Source organism: Harpegnathos saltator, unplaced genomic scaffold, assembly GCF_003227715.2.
Source record: "Harpegnathos saltator strain DR-91 unplaced genomic scaffold, Hsal_v8.6 scaffold115, whole genome shotgun sequence".
NCBI lineage: Eukaryota > Metazoa > Arthropoda > Insecta > Hymenoptera > Formicidae > Harpegnathos > Harpegnathos saltator.
The window spans coordinates 1,329,930-1,345,755 of record NW_020229890.1 but is presented as its reverse complement, the minus strand read 5'-3'; the positions used below and the strand labels follow the sequence as shown (position 1 = coordinate 1,345,755).

Genomic DNA, 15,826 nt, shown 5'->3' with positions numbered 1-15,826 from the left:
TAATTAATCTTGAAATAAATACATTGAAATAATAAATGTTATATAATATAAATTGCTTTCGCGTTTGTTATATTCTTTTCCTGAAAGATGATACTACATGTCGCAAGTATAACCTGTTAATTAATTCACTGATCAAAGTGTTTTGGCGCTCTAATGTCTTATTGATTCATTTCGACATATAAACATGCCGCTTCAACGAACAGGAATATGTCAGAGATCATCTTACAGGAAAAGATCGAGGCAAACTCTCCCCTGGTTGTTTAAAAAGTTGACGTATAGGAACGGATAAAAATACTTCTCGTAGAAAGCATTCTCGAACCTCGGTGAGTCCTTTTATTTGCACACTTTACCGTTCTTTTACTTCTTCCAACTTTTTTCTCGCTTTTCCATGCGTATCATTTTAAATCTTTGAAGACACGCAAGCACGAGCGAGTTTACCTCTCGTCGCCAACTTTCCTCTTCGATGATCAATCAAGTTCAACCCGTGTCTAGAGCAGGTATTCATAGTCGAATTTTATATTTAAAACGGCCATAAGTTCAGCTTTAGATGCTGCACAAGTCGTTTTATTATTACGGAGCATTTAAAGATGAACTTATACATAAAGACGATTTTATAAATATAAAACTTAATTATAAATATCGACTTAGATCTCGGTATACTCGCACATATTACTTGTTCCAGGACGAATTTTTTCCTGAAAACATTGCAAGATGTTCTTCAAGATCTACATATACGTCCTTTAAGTGTATGCGATATAAAATATTTCCAAGCCTCTGAAGTGTATTTTAATCATCAAATATGCGAACATTATCAACATGTTTAATTTCGGACGATTTTTATTCAGTTTACTACTAACCGATGCTGCTATTTGTATGCCATCACCAATTATCCAATTTCTGATCCACCTATTTTAAACAGATGATGAATTTTCCTTATAAAAATTACAGTGTTACCTTTAAAAGTTACAATGTTACCTGTTCCATGCTGATCTGTACATATTTCTTCTTCGACTTCTTATAGGGAAGTAATCGTCAAATGTAGAATGATAAATGTCCCATTATCAAACGATCGATATATCGTTTACAATTGGTTTCTTCTAGCTATTTTCTCTTATGCTTGCTATTATCCTGCCGTCTAGGCTTCCCGTCACGATGCTCCCTTCCTCGACGAATACGCAATTTATCCATTTATAACATTTACAAACTTTTCCGCGACGAGTTGCGACGTTTGCAAAGTTTTCCGCGATTTTCCGCGAAAGAGGAAGAAAGATCATGTACGTGAATAAAAATCACAGTCAGCCCCTCACCTCTTCCGCAGCTGCGTCGAAGACGCAAGCGCACGCAAGTTCTTTCGCTGCATGATACTGCTCGGCCAGTCCTTCAGCAACTTCGGGATTAAACAGACCGAGCAGCTATGCATATAAACAGACCGCATCACGATGATATCAGACGCATCGTGCAAGTGACACGAGCTGTCCTGAACTTGATCGACGTGTGGCCATCGTTCGGCGACTCATCCGCTTTCAGGCTCGTCTGAATGAAGTCGCTGAGGGTGCTGTGCCAGGGTCTGCTTTATTTCATCTTCGTGCCGGGGCTGCTGAAGATATTCCTCAAAGAGTTGAAAGCGCGCCGTCGACTCAAGGCAATCGGCCCCATGTGCAACTACCTGATGGCTATGCACGTTGTACTGATCTGCTGGAATAACCGGATCAAAGATTGTATCAGACACATCGAGGAAGACTGGAAACAGGTGAGCCTGTCGGAGGATCGTAGGATCATGACAGACAACTCAAGATTTGGCCGAAGCTTGATGATCATCTGCATAGCCTTCGTGTATGTCAGCGGGTTCTCGTATCGCACTATCGTGCCATTGTCGAACGGTATTGTCGTCACACTGCAGAACGTGACAATCAGACTTGGGATTCAGCGAGTACTACGTATTCATCGATCCGCAGAAGACACCGGCTTACGAGATCATCTTTACCATACAATTTCTCTCCGGCTTCATGCAGTATTCCGTGACCAGCGGAGCCTGCAGCCTGGCGGCTTTACTGGTGCTGCATGCCTGCGGCCAGTTCAAAATCCTTATCACCAGAATGGAGGACCTCACACTGACGAAGCATTTCTCCGAGGGAAAGGCCAACGGCAAATTGGCAGCTATTGTGAGACAACACATTAGGATTAAAAGATAGTACAATGCCTTATCGCGATCGGCCGAGTGGTGAGCGAAGGTTGTGAACGAAGGAGCTCGCGATACGGTGCTTAACGCGAGAGAATAAGGGGCAAAAATAATTATAATTCAAATATTCTCATTAATGTCATCTAGCTTCTTAGGTAAAGTTGAATATATTCTACAGTACATGTGCCTGGTAGAAGTAATCGGGTGCACGTTCATACTGTCTCTCCTTGGATATTACATAATAATGGTATGCTACATAATAATGAGATGATAATATTTCAAACGAAGACAAAGTAAATCACGTTTATATACAGTTTACTGCGCGGAGGAAAGTGCAAAGAAAAATATCACCGACGCGTGTTTTGTAGGAATGGGAAGATAGCGACGCTGTGTCTGTGTTTACGTATTCTATACTTCTCGTAACGTTTATCTTTAACATTTTCATACTGTGCTTCATCGGCGAGCTTCTCACTGATCGATCTGCGATTCTCACTCAATAAGTATGTACGGAAATCATGTTGATCGAACCGTTACAATTGTAGACCACGAAGATGTACATCACTTCTTGTACCCTCGATTGGTATCGCATCCCTTATAAAACCGCTCGCAGTCTCGTTCTAGTGATCGCGGTGTCCAGCACGCCTGTGAAAATCAACGCAGGCAAATTTATGGATTTGTCTCTCAACAGCTTCGGCGCCGTAAGTATCTCGACGTCACTTTTATCTGCCTCATTTTCTCTTCACATTATGGCAACTCTGATATTTCCTTTGAGACATTGAATCACATCATCGAATGTGCAATGATTTGAACGAATTTGTTTCTTCTAGATCGTGCGCATGTCGATAACGTATTTGAATGTACTACGGACGAGCAGCATTTAAGATTGTAGCTAATTAGATGAAACAGATGGACCCCACTCGTAGGGAATCTCAAATCCATGAATTTATGTTAAATGTACAGAAACGTTATTTAAATTATGTAAGCACAAAAATTTTTGATTCTTTAGTTATTAGTATTCCGTTTGTATATTAGAAGTTGAATATAAATTCATCTTCATGTGTTCGTATATCTTTTTATATATACGAGGGCGGTCCGATAAGTACTTAGCCTCACCGCCCGATGGCGCCACTATCGCAAGAGAAATTTACTATCGTGTAATACATTCTCGTAGACGGCTACTGTCGAAATTTCAGCCGAATCGGACTCGTAGTTTTGTTTTGACCGCGTGTGGAAACGGGCGTGTCCGCGGATTTTAGAAAAATGGAAAAAGAGCAATATCGGTCGGTGATTCGATTCTTGTTTTTGGAAGGGAAATCGCGCAGCGAAATCAAAGAGCGCTTGGATGCTGTGTACGGTGACTCTTCTCCTTCGACCGTCAAAAATTGGTTTAACGAGTTTCAACGTGGTCGCACGTCGGTTTTTGATGAGCCACGCCCAGGTGCCCCGAAAACGGCTACCACGGAGGATAACATGACAAAAATCCACGATCTCGTATTGGCAGACCGCCGATTGAAGGTGCGCGAGATAGCTGAGACAGTAGGCATCTCAAAAGACCGCATGGGTCATATCCTGCATGAAATTTTGGGCATGAGAAAGCTGTCGGCGCGATAGGTGCCACGTTTGCTCACTCCGGACAACAAGCGCAACCGTGAGACCACTTCAGAGCAGTGTTTGACGCTGTTTAAGCGCAATCCGAAGGAGCTTCTGCGTCGTTTCGTGACCGTCGAGGAAACATGGATCCACTGGTACACACCAGAGACCAAGGAACAGTCAAAACAGTGGACTTCACCCGGCGAACGTGCTCCGAAGAAGGCGAAGACTGTCCTATCGGCCGGAAAGGTGATGGCCACCGTTTTCTGGGATTCACAAGGTGTGATCTACATCGACTATCTGGAGAAGGGCAAAACGGTCACAGGGCTGTACTGCCGAATTATTGGGCCGATTCGACGCCGAATTGCAGAAAAAACGGCCCCATTTGGCGAAGAAAAAAGTGCTCTTTCACCATGACAACGCACCGGCTCACACCTCCGCCCTCGCCACAGTCAAATTGGTCAAATTGGGCTACGAACTGCTACCCCATCCACCGTATTCTCCAGATTTGGCCCCGTGCGACTTCTTTTTGTTTCCAAACTTGAAAAAGTCACTCGCCGGACAGAAATTTGAGTCGAATGAGGAGGTCATCGCCGCCACGGAGGCCTACTTTGCAGACCTCGAGAAAACGTATTTTTCAGACGGGTTAAAGAAGTTGGAGCATCGCTGGGTCAAGTGTATCGAGCTAAAAGGAGACTATGTTGAGAAATAAATCGCCACTTTTCCAAAATTTTCGTTTTTCTTTTGTAGGCTAAGTACTTATCGGACCACCCTCGTATATATGTACATATATGTACATATATACGATACATATATACGATACATACGGTATATATATGTACATATATGTACATATATGTACATATATACGAGGGTGGTCCGATAAGTACTTAGCCTACAAAAGAAAAACGAAAATTTTGGAAAAGTGGCGATTTATTTCTCAACATAGTCTCCTTTTAGCTCGATACACTTGACCCAGCGATGCTCCAACTTCTTTAACCCGTCTGAAAAATACGTTTTCTCGAGGTCTGCAAAGTAGGCCTCCGTGGCGGCGATGACCTCCTCATTCGACTCAAATTTCTGTCCGGCGAGTGACTTTTTCAAGTTTGGAAACAAAAAGAAGTCGCACGGGGCCAAATCTGGAGAATACGGTGGATGGGGCAGCAGTTCGTAGCCCAATTCGACCAATTTGACTGTGGCGAGGGCGGAGGTGTGAGCCGGTGCGTTGTCATGGTGAAAGAGCACTTTTTTCTTCGCCAAATGGGGCCGTTTTTTCTGCAATTCGGCGTCGAATCGGCCCAATAATTCGGCATAGTACAGCCCTGTGACCGTTTTGCCCTTCTCCAGATAGTCGATGTAGATCACACCTTGTGAATCCCAGAAAACGGTGGCCATCACCTTTCCGGCCGATAGGACAGTCTTCGCCTTCTTCGGAGCACGTTCGCCGGGTGAAGTCCACTGTTTCGACTGTTCCTTGGTCTCTGGTGTGTACCAGTGGATCCATGTTTCCTCGACGGTCACGAAACGACGCAGAAGCTCCTTCGGATTGCGCTTAAACAGCGTCAAACACTGCTCTGAAGTGGTCTCACGGTTGCGCTTGTTGTCCGGAGTGAGCAAACGCGGCACCCATCGCGCCGACAGCTTTCTCATGCCCAAAATTTCATGCAGGATATGACCTACGCGGTCTTTTGAGATGCCTACTGTCTCAGCTATCTCGCGCACCTTCAATCGGCGGTCTGCCAATACGAGGTCGTGGATTTTTGTCATGTTATCCTCCGTGGTAGCCGTTTTCGGGGCACCTGGGCGTGGCTCATCAAAAACCGACGTGCGACCACGTTGAAACTCGTTAAACCAATTTTTGACGGTCGAAGGAGAAGAGTCACCGTACACAGCATCCAAGCGCTCTTTGATTTCGCTGCGCGATTTCCCTTCCAAAAACAAGAATCGAATCACCGACCGATATTGCTCTTTTTCCATTTTTCTAAAATCCGCGGACACGCCCGCTTCCACACGCGGTCAAAACAAAACTACGAGTCCGATTCGGCTGAAATTTCGACAGTAGCCGTCTACGAGAATGTATTACACGATAGTAAATTTCTCTTGCGATAGTGGCGCCATCGGGCGGTAAGGCTAAGTACTTATCGGACCGCCCTCGTATATTTATATGATTGTTAAATGTCTTACAAAATGTGTGAATAAATGAGACACGTTTAACTTAGTACGTTTCTCGGTCATCAATGACAGTAACATTTTATTTACATGACATTTTGTTTGTATGACACGATGACGTACACAAGCACAAAATATACCAGACGTGGTCGTGTTTATAGGTCGCAGGTTTAAATTTTAGAGACTGCTGTCTGGTGTCACCATCCTTCTTCATACATGCAAGCGATACTGAGAATTCATGGCGGACAATTCAGTACGCTAAATTCGCAACCCCTTTCATGCGCTCTATTATTATGCGCAGTCGGTTTATGCACGCAAGCGCACCGCACAACACGACGCTGTTACACCAAAGACACCACCTCTATCATCACCTGCATCTGTTCAGTCATGCTCGAGCTTTTATTACTGTTCGACCATCTGCCACTTTTAAACCTGAAATGTGAAAACTCTGTTGGTGAACATAACGGTGACCCCAACGGAAGCAGCAAGACAAAAAGCGAGCCAAACGCCAAATTTGCAGACGCATTCGTCGCTTATAAAGTTTCGAACTAGAGAACGTTAATATCCATTAATTATGGACCAAAGCGTGAAACGCTCAGCGAAAACAATTTGGACGGACAGGCAAGAAAACGATTTGAATTACGCGGTGCAGGTGAGCCGCGTGATTCTGCGAATGATCGGCGTGTGGCCAATTTCCAAAATCGCTTCTAACGCAGAGAGAATTGCAATTCGCCTGCTGAACGTCTCCTGTTACTTACTGTTCGCATTCATCCTAGTGCCGGGTTTGCTGCTGATTTTCCTGAAGGAACGCGACTTGAAACGGAGGGTGAGACTATTAGGGCCACTTTTAAATTGCTTGATAGGTTGTGTGAAGTACAGTCTGCTCGTGTGTAATGAGAAGAAGATTCAGGCCTGCTTGGAACAGGTGCGACAGGATTGGCAGCACATCGACAATTGGGACGATCGCAAAGTGATGTTGTCCAAAGCGAAGATGGGCCGTAAACTCGCGCTTTTCTCCGCCGCCTTCATGTTCATCGGCGGATTGTCTTACCGTACGATCGTGCCACTCTCGAAAGGACGAATGCTGACGCCGATGAACAGTACGGTGAGAGCGTTGGCTTGTCCGAGCTACTTCGTCAAGTTCGACGAGCAGGCCTCGCCGACATACGAGATCGTCTTCACCCTGCAATTTTTCGCAGGACTAATCACCTATTCAGTGACGTCCGGCGCGGCCGGATTAGCCGCGTTCCTCATCATGCACGTTTGCGGACAGTTGGCTATTTTAATCGGCAAATTTCAGCGTCTTAACAACATGCCACAGCCGGAGGATCGAGCCGTCGCAACATTGTTGGCCGATATCGTAGAACATCAGATAAAAATAAGAAGGTGAGTTCATGAAAGAGATAAATGAAAAAACCTTGATATAAATGTTATGATATTTCTTTTTACTATGTCTTCAATCATATGTTTACATGTGTATGTATGTGTGTGTGTGTGTGTGTGTGTGCGTGTGTGTGTGTGAAGTAGATTTTATATTAAATGTCTTGTACATCATGTTTATATATGATTAATTAAATTTATATCTGTACATTCCCTATAGAAATATATTCGAAATGATATTATGAAATCTGAAATATTGATGAATAACCGTGAATTATTCTTAGCAACTTCGTTAATTATGTTTAACATTTTACGCGGTCAAAATAGTTCTCAATATATCCAAGCTAAGACATTTGTGCAAAATTGACAATATATTATATCAAGGTGTCAATCAATTATAAATGCCAAATACAGCACTGTGAATACAAAATTATTTGACTATTACAACAATAATATTTGCCAACTGGATAAATCGCTCCTTTACAGTTTTTTGAAACAAGTAGAGGAGGCTTTGCGATACATATGGTTAGTCGAAATAATGGGATCCACTTTACTTCTGTGTCTCGTGGAATACTATGTCATTATGGTAACATTTATAAATACACTTTCAGATTGTTTTATTTCCTCACAATTGAAAAATTCTGAAATGAAAAATACAGAGATAATCATTACCAACTGTAATCTTTTTGTATACTTTGCACTTTATAATTATGATTTAATATATTAACTTTATAGGAATGGGAAGGTAGCGACTTTACGGCTACATTAACTATGTTTGTGATGCTTACGTCTTTTACTTTTTCCATTTTTACTGTCTGTTACGTCGGTCAACTTTTAACGGATCAGGTATCGGACACTGATATTTTTAAATATTAAATTAGGAGACAATTACAAATGTAGCTGAAAAAAAAAATTTATATATATATATTGTATATACAAAATGCACAACGTCAATTGATCGTAACAGAGTGTGAAAGTTGGTTTGATGACATCCACTACAAATTGGTACCGTCTTCCGCATAAGAGAGCTCGAGCTTTAATCCTGATAATGGCAATTTCCAATATTCCAACCAAAATTTCAGCAGGTAGACTGATAGAGATGTCTCTACCCACATTCAGTAACGTGAGTATAGAAGTCTATCGTCCACGTCCCCAGCAGCAAATTAAAAATCCGTCTCGTTTCTTCGTAGATCGTTAAGACATCGATGGCGTACTTTAATTTGCTCCGGAAATTCATTTGATTTATGCCTTCGATGAGACGATATCTTAGTCAACCTGACTCAGCTAATATAATGACATGATACTGGAATACTGAACTGCAATTGATATTTATACTTTAACACGAGTGGATAATACAACAAATATTTCCCGTTATAATTCCAGTTTTTCATTTTTAACAATAATAATTTGTGAAAAGCTAGACGGCGCTGAACTTTTTTTCTGTGACACACTTTCTCCTAGTCGATTTTTCCTAATTCACTTGGGGCAATCAATTTTCTAACATTAAGTACTCCTCGCACACTACCAAGCTCGCCATTCACCTCATTAAGAATTCGCTCGCTATTACTCTGTTACAACTGATATATCCCTATGATATAGCGCATGACTCATTGCTTGCACCACTATAACCGCGCCGAAGGCAGTCCTGTGCGAATCGATTCTATCCTGCAATTATAAGCAAACCGCAAAAAACAAACGCAACCGCACATGTAACCTGATATACCGAACTTTCCGCTGCGCTGTGACCGAACCACGGCGGGTGAACCACCCACGCAGACGCAAGAGCGTGCATAATGCAGCTAGCAAGTTTTACAACCGTTTCATCTGTCAGATGTGATCGTGCAGTCGTTTGGCGAGCAAGTTTATATTCGCGAAATTCGATTTATCACGGTCACCTTCCGAATACGATGTTTGACTTCATGAGTCTACGCAATTCCAACTACAAAAACGACTTTAGGTACACTGTGCAGATTCACAAGTTCATTCTAGGACTGATTGGTGTGTGGCCGGTTCTGGAGCAATCCTGGCACCGGAAGAGACTGCTAAAGAGACTTCTCAACTGCGTGTGCTACTTCCTGCTGTCTTTCAGTCTGATACCATGGGCTTTGTGTATGTTTCTGATCATTGACACGTTCAAGGCCAGGCTGAAGATGTGCGGTGCATTCTGTCTCTATACTATGGCGCCGGCTGTGTATTGCACGCTCGTCTACCAAGAGGATCGTATCAAAGAATGCCTGAGACACGTTGAAGAGGATTGGCGAAATGTCAGAGACGTGAACGACCGCAAGATCATGTTGGACAAAGCCAAAGCGGGACGTTTCATCCTCATTACTACTACTCTGTTCTTGTTTACTTGCGGCTTTACTTACCGTCTAATTCAGCCGATAGCCAGGGGCAACATTATCGTCAACGAGAACCTCACGATCAGGCAATTGGTGCAGGGAAATTATTACATTTTCTTTGATCCACAGCAGAGTCCTGCCTACGAGATTGTGTTCTCTGTCCAATGTATGGCCGGTATCGTCATTTATATGATTACAGCGAGTGTGTGCGGGATTACCGCGTTGTTCACCATGCATGCTTGCGGACAACTCCAAATGCTGATCAGTTGGCTGGAGAATTTGGCAGACGACGATGAAATATGGAAGAATCACGTCGCCTCTCGGAGATTGGCATCAATTATCATGCATCACGTAAGGATATGTAAGTGAGTAGCTGAAATGATCATGGATTCTTTTGTTATCGAAAATGGTTCGTTAATTTTGAAAACGGTGGTTCTGTTACTAAAATCTATAATATTTTTTTATTAGATATATTACCTGCTTATTAAATTTTATTTATAAAATAAATTTTACTGTAATAAAATTATTAATAAATTATAAATAAATAAAATTATGAATAAAACATAAGTTTTATTATAATAAAACTGTTAACAATTATATTGAAATTTACAAAATTGTAATGATCATTTGGTTCTAGATTTTTACATCGAATACAAGATATCGTAGGAGAAACGTGTTTTATCGAAATTGTCGGATATACTTTAATATTATGTCTTCTAGGATATTACATAATAACGGTGCGTATATATAGTACTTTATATATCCAACATATCCACAATTCATACGTTTTCATTTCTTTTTAATGAAATAATAATGCATTTTAGGGCTGGGAACGAAATGATGCAATTTCTATGTTAACGTATACTATAATGCTCATATCCTTTACCTTCAACATTTTTATATTATGTTACATTGGAGAAGTTTTAAGCAGTCAGGTAGAATATATAGACGATATAAGTTTGTGAATATATTAAATATAATTAGAGAAATATAAGCGACTGGAGAACATTAAAAATAATATGTTTAAGAGAAAATTCTTAATGGGACTGGAGGGCCAGATTACTGAAAAATCGTGCTTGTTTTTTGATAATATTTTGTGACGAACTGAATAAATGTGCAAGAATGAAAATTTTTGATATATTTATATAACATATGAAAAGTATAAAAATTTTGTTTATTAACAAATATTCATATAAATATATGTCCACTTAAATTTTAAACGCGTTTCTCTCGAAATTTTATTGTTTAACTTTTTGCAATGATTTCTCTGAAACTGAGCTTCGTATCGATCTGAAATTTTAAAGCAATAATATTTGTTCATCTAGCTCTCAGATGAACCATGGACAACTTCGTCAAAATATTTCATTTCGAGATATTAATTTTTTTATTGTAAAAGAACAGAAAAATTTGAATTATTTTCCTAATAATAGCTGCCATTTTGTTAATTTTGTTCGATTTTTTTTATAGTGCTTCACCGGATGAGCCTCCTTAAGATTTCTAGCTAAAATTCGCTCTAATCGGATTACCGAGAGCTGAGATATTACTGCAAAAACGACAACTTGAAAAAAAAGGAGAGTATATTTCAGCTATATATATCGTATATTTATATGAGTATTTGTTAATAAACAAAATTTTTCTACTCTTCATATGTTGTATAAATATACCTAAAATTTTCATTCTCGCACTTATTACATTTATTCAGTTCATCGCAAAATATTGTCAAAAACAAGCACGATTTTTCAGCAATGTGACTCTCCAGACCCTTTAAATTATCACAATGAAACAAACGAGTTTTATTAATCCACGAACTTGTTGCATTTTACATAACAGGGGAACAAATTAAGTACTACTTGCTGTACAGTCAACTGGTATTGTCTGCCTAACAAGAAAGCTCGTTACTTCATCTTTGTGATAGCCATGGCTAATTGTCCTATGAAGATCAGAGCGAATAAATTTATAGATCTCTCCTTCAGCAGTTTCGGCGCGGTAAATAGCTATACATCTCGTCTGTATTATAATACAATTATTGCGAATAGAGGTTTCATAACAAAATAGTATTCAAAATAATATACGATACGATCATTAATATTCTTTAAGTATGTAATTTATATTTAACTTTCAGGTTATCAGGACTGCAATGGCATATTTCAATTTGCTCCGAACGGTCACTATGTAATCGCACAAATTACATTAAATATATAGAAAAAATTTTTATTATGTTCTATATAATAGTCATTCGTTACTTAAGATTGTAAATATCATCCATCTACAAATCCAATTTAGTTGTTATATCTCACGGATTCTCACCTAGTGCCGCAAAACGTCGATATTTCTCCACTACATCAGAAAACGTAATTCAAAATTTAATTGCATGTATTCAATCCAGATATTCAAGACAGTACTTGAGTCGTATTTTCTGCAGCCTATTTCATTTGAGTTACCTCGAATTCACTTCCATAGTTTACTTTCAAGAGATATTCCGCTTCTGACTAGACATAATGTAAAGACCACGCAATCCCCTGCCTGCACGTAATTTCTTCTCTTTTTGCGATTTTCTAAAGCACTATGCGATCCGAATATATCCTTGCTTCGTTTATCTCATATTTGACGACGCGATAGCTATTATAAGACAACCTGTAGAGAACAACTCCTGTGGCTTCGCATACACTTCCCTTAGACAATTACGCAAACTTCTTCGACGGTCACTACTCGCGAGCTGTTTCCCGTTGACTACTCTTTTCTTCGCGAAAAATCTGGGAAACAGCGCAAGCGCATGTCGCGGCGAAGATAGCGCGAGCCTTCGCGACTATCAGTGCACATCGATCATCCGTACCGCGACACAATGGAGAGTCCACCCCGTTATCCTGACAATAGGTCCGGGCCTTACAATCAACATTACAAGGATGACCTGCATGTTAGCGTGCAGCTGAATATGTGGACCCTGAAACCGATCGGCACGTGGCCCAAACCCGTGAATTATTCCTGGCTCGAGATGCTGTGGTGCAGACTGCTGAACTTGAGCTGTTACTTATTACTGGCCTTCATCTTGATTCCCTGCAGCATGTACATCGTCCTGGAAATCAAGGACTTTTACAATCAACTAAAACTCGGCAGCGCGCTCAGCTTTTTCATGATGGCAGTAATAAAGTATTGTGCCTTGATTTTACGCGAAAACGATATTCGCAGGTGCATCGAGTTCATCGAAGGCGACTGGAAGAACGTGAGATGCGCGGAGGACCGGAAAATCATGCTGGAGAATGCAAATTTTGGTCGCCGGCTGGTAGTCATCTGCGGCTTCTTTATGTACGGCAGTGTCTTGTTCTATTATGTGGCCTTGCCGCTCACTCGCGCAAAAATCGTCGACGAGGACAGCAATATGACTTACCGGCGACTGGTGTACCCCGTGCCCAAGATGATTGCCGACACCCGTCGGAGTCCCATTAATGAGATTGTCTACATCATCCAACTACTGTCTGGTTTTGTCACTCATAACATCGCGGTGGCGGCTTGCGGTCTGGCAGCCCTCCTCGCGATGCATGCTTGCGGCCAACTGCAGGTGCTCATGTCCTGGATGAACCATCTGGTCGACGGTCGAGAGGGTGTCAATGACACCTTGGACGAGAGGCTGGCGAATATCATTCAACTGCATGTACGCATTTTGAAGTAAGTTTGATTTTTGCGAATTAGAGTAAATTTGGCACGATGCGAGATTTGGACAACTGTGCAAACAGAGTTTTAATTGAATGAGAGGAAGATATACCTTGAAATGTTTTACGAAATGGACATGTATTTATCCACTTGTTCTTCGCGTTTTAGCTTCATATCGTTAACCGAGGAGTTATTGCATGAAATATCTCTAGTGGAGGTTGTGGGATGTACGTTGAACATATGTTTCGTTGGATATTATTGTATGATGGTATATATCAATTTTATAATATATTCGTACCATGCGTATTATTATGAATAATACATAACAGACGCGTATGTAGAAACACAACTCGTATGTTTGCATGTGCCGCCAGTGTAATTTATTTTGTCGGGTATTTTTTATAACCGAGTACTGGGGCACTATCTGAAATAATCGAGCACCTGGGTGTTCAGAATGTCTATTCGTCATCTATTATTGACTTTTCGTAGTAGCACGAACAATATCTGACTTCACTTTTCTTTTTTCAAGGTATTATGAGCATTTATAATTTCAATGTTCGGATAATATACAGAGTGTCCAAAACCACCCGTCCACCTCTTCTTAAATCTAGAAAATTAATTTTTTTGGGGATCTGAAAAAATGTTATAGCTATGTCGGGTACGCTCTTTGGATTGGTGATATCATCAACTTCCGGCTCCGGCCGGAAGTGGGTTATCCAAACCGGAAGATTGCTTTTTTAAATGGAACATATTTTTATGGAGCATATTTTTATTGCGGATTCCAATCCTACGCATAAAAATATATAATTTTGGTTTGAAAAATTTTTTTCGAAAACGTCATTTTTGATCTTTAAATTACCTTTACATTTGAGCTTGGGTCCGGTCCGCATGAAACCCCTTTCAAATTTCAGGGACTGAATTGTCAAGAAAATAATGTTAACTTACATGTTTTTCGATTTTCTGTTAGATAGTACTGTTATTTTCTTGACAATTCAGTCCCTGAAGTTTGAAAAGGGTTTCGTGTGGACCGGACCCAAGCTCAAATGTAAAGATCATTTTAAAGGTCAAAAATGACGTTTTCGAAAAAAATTTTTAAAACCAAAATTACGTTTTTTTATGCGTAGAATTGGAATCGGCAATAAAAATATGCATGTTCCATTTAAAAAAACGATCTTTCGGTCGGAGCCGGAAGTTGATAATATCACCAATCAAAAGAGCGTACCCGACATAGCTATAAAATTTTTCAGATCCCCCAAAAAATTAATTTTCTAGGTTTTAGAAGGGGTGGACGGGTGGTTTTGGACAGCTTGTATACCCGAATGTCCGAATACTGATACCATCAGTTTTCTCATCGTCTATTTTATATTATTCTAGGAATGGGATTTTAAGCAACCTGTTAGTGGCCTTACATATTTAATCTTGGTTATCTCGATCACATTCAACATATTCATATTTTGTTACATAGGTGAACTTTTAGCCGAACAGGTATATCTATTATTATTTTTCACAATTAGCGGCCAAAAATAGCGACACAATTGTGAAATAAATCTTGTAACAGACGACGAAAGTACGCGAGAACTCGTACATGATTGATTGGTATCGACTACCGGCAAAAGAGAGTCTCGCTATCATCTTAATTATTTGTATGTCCAACGCGACCACCAGGCTCACAGCTGGAAATATAGTCGAATTGTCTATTAGTAGTTTCGGAGACGTGAGTACCAAACCCATATATATTGCAATTATATCATAATTATAATTTCACAGTTAATGTTGATTGTTAATTTTAATAAGAATTGTTGCATAAGAATATAATTTTTACTATTTAAAAATTCTATTTTTAATATTTGAAAATAATTATATTCAAAAAATATAATTACATATAATAATTACGTAATATGAAAAATAAATATTATTGAGTAAAACATATTATAGTAATAACAATATTATAGTAATAACAATATATTATAGTAATGCAATGATTTCCACAAATAGGTTATTAAATCAGCTGTAGCCTATTTGAATATGCTAAGAACGTTTGCTACTTGAAGAAATATTATTTAACCAGTAGTACTCGACAAATAATACTAATCTTTCACAAACCAGCAGTAATATAATGAGAAATTCTGAGCATGTCTAGTCATCGAATGTTGATGATTACGTTCCGAATTAAACAGATGAAGTATGCGATAATTTTGCACTGTTTAATTTGTGACTTGAAATTATTCCCGAATAGAATTTGTTACTTTGTAGCGCCACCGGATCGTTTATTAAATGAGACACCTGTGCAAGATTTTCCATTTTTATCATTCTTATTTTCATTTGTATTATCCTTACAAACTTGTACATTAACAAATGATCAAATACAAAGCAACATAAGAGAAGTTAATATATATTTTATATAATATTATATACGTACAAAATAATCTTACATTCAAACAATATGATTTTTTAAGGCAACAAATACACTATTTTTATTATATATCACGTACTTTACGTTAAATATCACAAGTGTATC

The 15,826-nt window shown here is 39.6% G+C and overlaps 3 protein-coding genes and 1 long non-coding RNA gene across 5 annotated transcripts; 3 read left to right on the top strand and 1 right to left on the bottom strand.

The window, feature by feature from the left end:
• Nucleotides 1-856: 856 nt before the first annotated feature.
• On the bottom strand, nucleotides 857-6,099 carry LOC112589535 (uncharacterized). Its single transcript, XR_003113617.1, has 3 exons — nucleotides 6,062-6,099; nucleotides 976-2,821; nucleotides 857-906 (listed from the first exon to the last, which is right to left on the bottom strand). It is a non-coding gene; the product is annotated as an uncharacterized LOC112589535 (long non-coding RNA).
• LOC105188548 (odorant receptor Or2) lies at nucleotides 6,078-8,656 on the top strand. 2 transcript variants are annotated; one of them, XM_011150072.3, is made up of 5 exons: nucleotides 6,078-7,324; nucleotides 7,805-7,904; nucleotides 8,054-8,164; nucleotides 8,286-8,441; nucleotides 8,509-8,656. In XM_011150072.3, the coding sequence occupies exons 1-5, from the start codon at nucleotides 6,513-6,515 to the stop codon at nucleotides 8,557-8,559; spliced, it is 1,230 nt and encodes a 409-aa protein (XP_011148374.2). In that variant the 5' UTR covers nucleotides 6,078-6,512; the 3' UTR covers nucleotides 8,560-8,656. The 2 variants fall into 2 exon arrangements, with proteins under 2 accessions (XP_011148374.2, XP_025158973.1); XM_025303188.1 differs by having other exon boundaries at nucleotides 6,510-7,324; nucleotides 8,286-8,560.
• Nucleotides 8,657-9,104: 448 nt separating this feature from the next.
• LOC105188547 (odorant receptor 4-like) lies at nucleotides 9,105-12,072 on the top strand. Its single transcript, XM_019843822.2, has 5 exons — nucleotides 9,105-10,025; nucleotides 10,298-10,397; nucleotides 10,485-10,595; nucleotides 11,491-11,646; nucleotides 11,783-12,072. Exons 1-5 carry the CDS (start codon nucleotides 9,112-9,114, stop codon nucleotides 11,834-11,836), a joined length of 1,335 nt encoding a protein of 444 aa, XP_019699381.1. The 5' UTR covers nucleotides 9,105-9,111; the 3' UTR covers nucleotides 11,837-12,072.
• A 42-nt stretch (nucleotides 12,073-12,114) lies between these two features.
• Nucleotides 12,115-15,697, top strand: LOC105188546 (uncharacterized). Its single transcript, XM_011150070.3, has 5 exons — nucleotides 12,115-13,323; nucleotides 13,477-13,576; nucleotides 14,683-14,793; nucleotides 14,867-15,022; nucleotides 15,304-15,697. Exons 1-5 carry the CDS (start codon nucleotides 12,503-12,505, stop codon nucleotides 15,355-15,357), a joined length of 1,242 nt encoding a protein of 413 aa, XP_011148372.2. The 5' UTR covers nucleotides 12,115-12,502; the 3' UTR covers nucleotides 15,358-15,697.
• The last annotated feature ends 129 nt before the right edge of the window (nucleotides 15,698-15,826 follow it).

What these genes read in the sequence shown, in the direction of transcription:
- LOC105188548 (XM_025303188.1), top strand. Translation starts at nt 6,513, where the DNA reads ATGGACCAAAGCGTGAAACGCTCAGCGAAAACAATTTGGACGGACAGG. An exon ending in TGGAATACTATGTCATTATG is followed by an intron (nt 7,905 to 8,053) that starts GTAACATTTATA and finishes TTAACTTTATAG; the next exon opens with GAATGGGAAGGTAGCGACTT. An exon ending in GTCAACTTTTAACGGATCAG is followed by an intron (nt 8,165 to 8,285) that starts GTATCGGACACT and finishes TGATCGTAACAG; the next exon opens with AGTGTGAAAGTTGGTTTGAT.
- LOC105188547 (XM_019843822.2), top strand. Translation starts at nt 9,112, where the DNA reads ATGCAGCTAGCAAGTTTTACAACCGTTTCATCTGTCAGATGTGATCGT. An exon ending in CATCACGTAAGGATATGTAA is followed by an intron (nt 10,026 to 10,297) that starts GTGAGTAGCTGA and finishes ATTTGGTTCTAG; the next exon opens with ATTTTTACATCGAATACAAG. An exon ending in GAGAAGTTTTAAGCAGTCAG is followed by an intron (nt 10,596 to 11,490) that starts GTAGAATATATA and finishes TTTACATAACAG; the next exon opens with GGGAACAAATTAAGTACTAC.
- LOC105188546 (XM_011150070.3), top strand. Translation starts at nt 12,503, where the DNA reads ATGGAGAGTCCACCCCGTTATCCTGACAATAGGTCCGGGCCTTACAAT. An exon ending in GTGAACTTTTAGCCGAACAG is followed by an intron (nt 14,794 to 14,866) that starts GTATATCTATTA and finishes ATCTTGTAACAG; the next exon opens with ACGACGAAAGTACGCGAGAA. An exon ending in CTATTAGTAGTTTCGGAGAC is followed by an intron (nt 15,023 to 15,303) that starts GTGAGTACCAAA and finishes TTCCACAAATAG; the next exon opens with GTTATTAAATCAGCTGTAGC.